This window comes from Bison bison, unplaced genomic scaffold, assembly GCF_000754665.1.
Source record: "Bison bison bison isolate TAMUID 2011002044 unplaced genomic scaffold, Bison_UMD1.0 scf7180017864035, whole genome shotgun sequence".
NCBI classification, from domain to species: Eukaryota; Metazoa; Chordata; class Mammalia; order Artiodactyla; family Bovidae; genus Bison; species Bison bison.
In genome coordinates this window covers 3,855,552-3,858,978 of record NW_011494607.1, presented here as the reverse complement: position 1 = coordinate 3,858,978, position 3,427 = coordinate 3,855,552, and the positions used below count along the sequence as shown (strand labels likewise).

General features: G+C 34.0%; 1 protein-coding gene across 2 annotated transcripts in view; it reads right to left on the bottom strand.

Annotated features, from left to right (window-relative positions):
* LOC104984749 (cytochrome b5 reductase 4) overlaps window positions 1-3,427 on the bottom strand; it is a 117,011-nt gene that overhangs the window by 39,350 nt on the left and 74,234 nt on the right. For both annotated transcript variants that reach the window (XM_010834654.1, XM_010834655.1), the window contains one exon: window positions 2,811-2,843. In XM_010834654.1, the coding sequence (XP_010832956.1) occupies window positions 2,811-2,843 (33 nt within the window). The remainder of the gene's footprint in view (window positions 1-2,810; window positions 2,844-3,427) is intronic.

Here is a 3,427-nt window from a genome sequence, read left to right as displayed (position 1 = left end):
CTATAGATTGCTTTGGGTAGTATACTCATTTTCACTATATTGATTCTTCTGATCCATGAACATGGTATATTTCTCCATCTATTAGTGTCCTCTTTGATTTCTTTCACCAGTGTTTTATAGTTTTCTATATATAGGTCTTTTGTTTCTTTAGGTAGATATATGCCTAAGTATTCTATTCATTTCATTGCAATGGTGACTGGAATTGTTTCCTTAATTTCTTTCTGTTTTCTCATTGTGAGTGTATAGGAATGCAAGGGATTTCTGTGTGTTAATTTTATATCCTGAAACTTTACTATATTCATTGATTAGCTCTAGTAATTTTCTGGTGGAGTCTTTAGGGTTTTCTATGTGGAGGATCATGTCACCTGAAAACAGTGAGAGTTTTACTTCTTCTTTTCCAATCTGTATTCCTTTTATTTCTTTTTCTTCTCTGATTGCTGTGGCCAAAACTTTCAAAACTATGTTGAATAGCAGTGGTGAAAGTGGGCACCCTTGTCTTGTTCCTGACTCTAGGGGAAATGCTTTCAATTTTTCACCATCGAGGATAAAGTTTGCTGTGGGTTTGTCATATATAGCTTTTATTATGTTGAGGTATGTTCCTTCTATTCCTGCTTTCTGTAGGGTTTTTTTTTTTTTAATCATAAATGGATGTTGATTTTGTCAAAGGCTTTCTCTGCATCTTGAGATAATCACATGGTTTTTATCTTTCAATTTGTTAATGTGGTGTATTATGTCGATTGATTTGCAGATATTGAAGAATCCTTGCATCCCTGGGATAAAGCCCACTTGGTCATGATGTATGATCTTTTTAATGTGTTGTTGGATTCTGTTTGCTAGAATTTTATTAAGGATTTTTGCATCTATGTTCATCAGTGATATTGGCCTGTAGTTTTCTTTTTTTGTGGCATCTTTGTCTGGTTTTGGTATTAGGGTGATGGGGCTTCATAGAATGAGTTTGGAAGTTCACCTTCCTCTGCAATTTTCTGAAAGAGTTTGAGTAGGATAGGTGTTAGCTCTCCTCTAAATTTTTGGTAGAATTCAGTTGTGAAGCCATCTGGTCCTGGTCTTTTGTTTGTTGGAAGATTTCTGATTACAGTTTCAATTTCCGTGCTTGTGATGGGTCTGTTAAGATTTTCTATTTCTTCCTGGTTCAGTTTTGGAAAGTTGTACTTTTCTAAGAATTTGTCCATTTCTTCCAAGTTGTCCATTTTACTGGCACATCGCTGCTGACAGTAGTCTCTTATGATCCTTTGTATTTCTGTGTTGTCTGTTATGATCTCTCCATTTTCATTTCTAATTTTGTTGATTTGATTATTCTCCCTTTGTTTCTTGAGCCTGGCTAATGATTTGTCAATTTTATTTATCTTCTCAAAGAACCAGCTTTTGGCTTTGTTGATATAATAAGCTTTAAAAGGTGATTATATTTTATGAATTAAATGTGTTTTTAAATATTTAAAGTATATTTCTTTTTGCCTTTAGAAACAATATTAGTCTTCCTCACTGTAAACATAGAAATCAGCAGCAATTTAACAACTTTTAAAGACAACATAGTCGGATGAATTCAATTCCATGAGCACTGATTTGAAGCTTAATAGACAAAAAAGTCCTTGACTTCAAAGAGTTTAATTAATATAATTTATAGAACTTACTATGGTGTATATAGAAAAAGGAAGGTACAGAACCAGTGTAATGTAATCTCACAGTGCTTTAAAATGAGAAACCACATATATACAAATATAGAGTAGAATATTATTCAGCCTTATAAAAGGGAATCCTGATAGCTGTAACAATCTATGATAAACCTAGAGGGCATTATACTAAGTGAAGTAAATAAAACAGAGAAGACAAATACTGCATGGTATCACTTATATGTGCAAATTAAAAAAAAAAGTCAAACTCAAAGAAACAGTAGCAAAACAGTGCCAGGCGTCAGGGGTGAGGGGGAAATAGGAAGAGGTTGACAAAAGAGTATGAAATTTCAGCTATAAGGTGAATAAGGTCTGAAGATCTCATGTATAACATGGTGACTGCAGTTGATGATACTGTCTTGTATAACTGAAATTATACAAAAGGTAAACATGTGAGATGATGGATGTGTTAATTTGATTGTGTGAATCTTCACAATGTATACCTTTATTGAATCAACATCTTGTATACTTTAAATCTTTAAATAGATCACAATTTTGTTAATTATATCTCAATAAAGCTAAAGAAAAAAAAAAAAACTACCGTTCTCTGATGAGTTTTCTATTGTTAAACAGCTGTGTAAAATCCATTGTACATTTATATGTAATGATATACATAATTTAATATGCTTTGGGTCTTCTGCATTGTAAGCAGACGCTTTACCATCTGAGCTACCAGGGAAGTCCTTGTTAACATTAAATATTTATATATACACCTAAGAAAAACTTGTCTGGTAACATGTATTTCTATAAGCTACACGTCAGGAGTAGGGCAGGAGGGAAGAATGGAAGACAAGAATTTTTTTTCTAGTGAGAGGAAATGAAAAGGGCACAGATGAAATGAATAAGGGAAAAGGAACAAGGGGTAGGAGGAACTGAAACCAGACGGAAAAGGTATATTTAAAAATTAACATATATGTTTATATAGAAAACATCATATCCCTGTTCTGCAACATGAAAATATACATGTGAACAATAAGACAAACTGCTGTCCCCTCATACATGCATATGTATATGTGTGTATATGTACATACATACATTACATTGGTAGCTGTCCCCCCATGGGTGTGTATGTATGTGTGTGTGTGTGTATATGTACATACATACATAATGTTGGCAGCTTACCAGAAAAATCTTCTTGAATCTCATGACTCAGGGCTGGAGAAAAAGAAAAAAAAATTCAGTTAAGATCCAACTTCAATTCCTACAGTCTACAAACACGGTATAAGATCATTTAAATGGTTCTTTCATGCACTATTTTTTTCAAATCTCTCAAACATATCCTAAGAAACCATAAGAAAAACTGAATGCAACCAAAATGTATATACTTTGAGAAAAAATATTTAAATATATTCTTTTAGTTGTTCCATTTCTCTCCTTATTAACTAAAGAGTAAATATTCAGTTGCCCACAAGTGGGTAACCCACACTGGTTTAAGGGTGGTCCCAGCCTGACAAATCCTACAAACCAAGAAAGGAGCAGGGCAGGGAGAGAGGCAGCACATGAAACACACAAGCTCCAGGGTGTGCACAAGTACATGTGAGGGTAGGCCAGGTCTGGGTCTGGATAAATTTTTCTTTTCTTATTGTTCTCTAAGTTGGATAGTCATTTAGAAGAACTGTACAAAAAAGATCTTCACGACCCAAATAATCACGACAGTGTGATCACTCAACTAGAGCCAGAAATCCTGGAATGTGAAGTCAAGTGGGCCTTAGGAAGCATCACTATGAACAAAGCTAGAG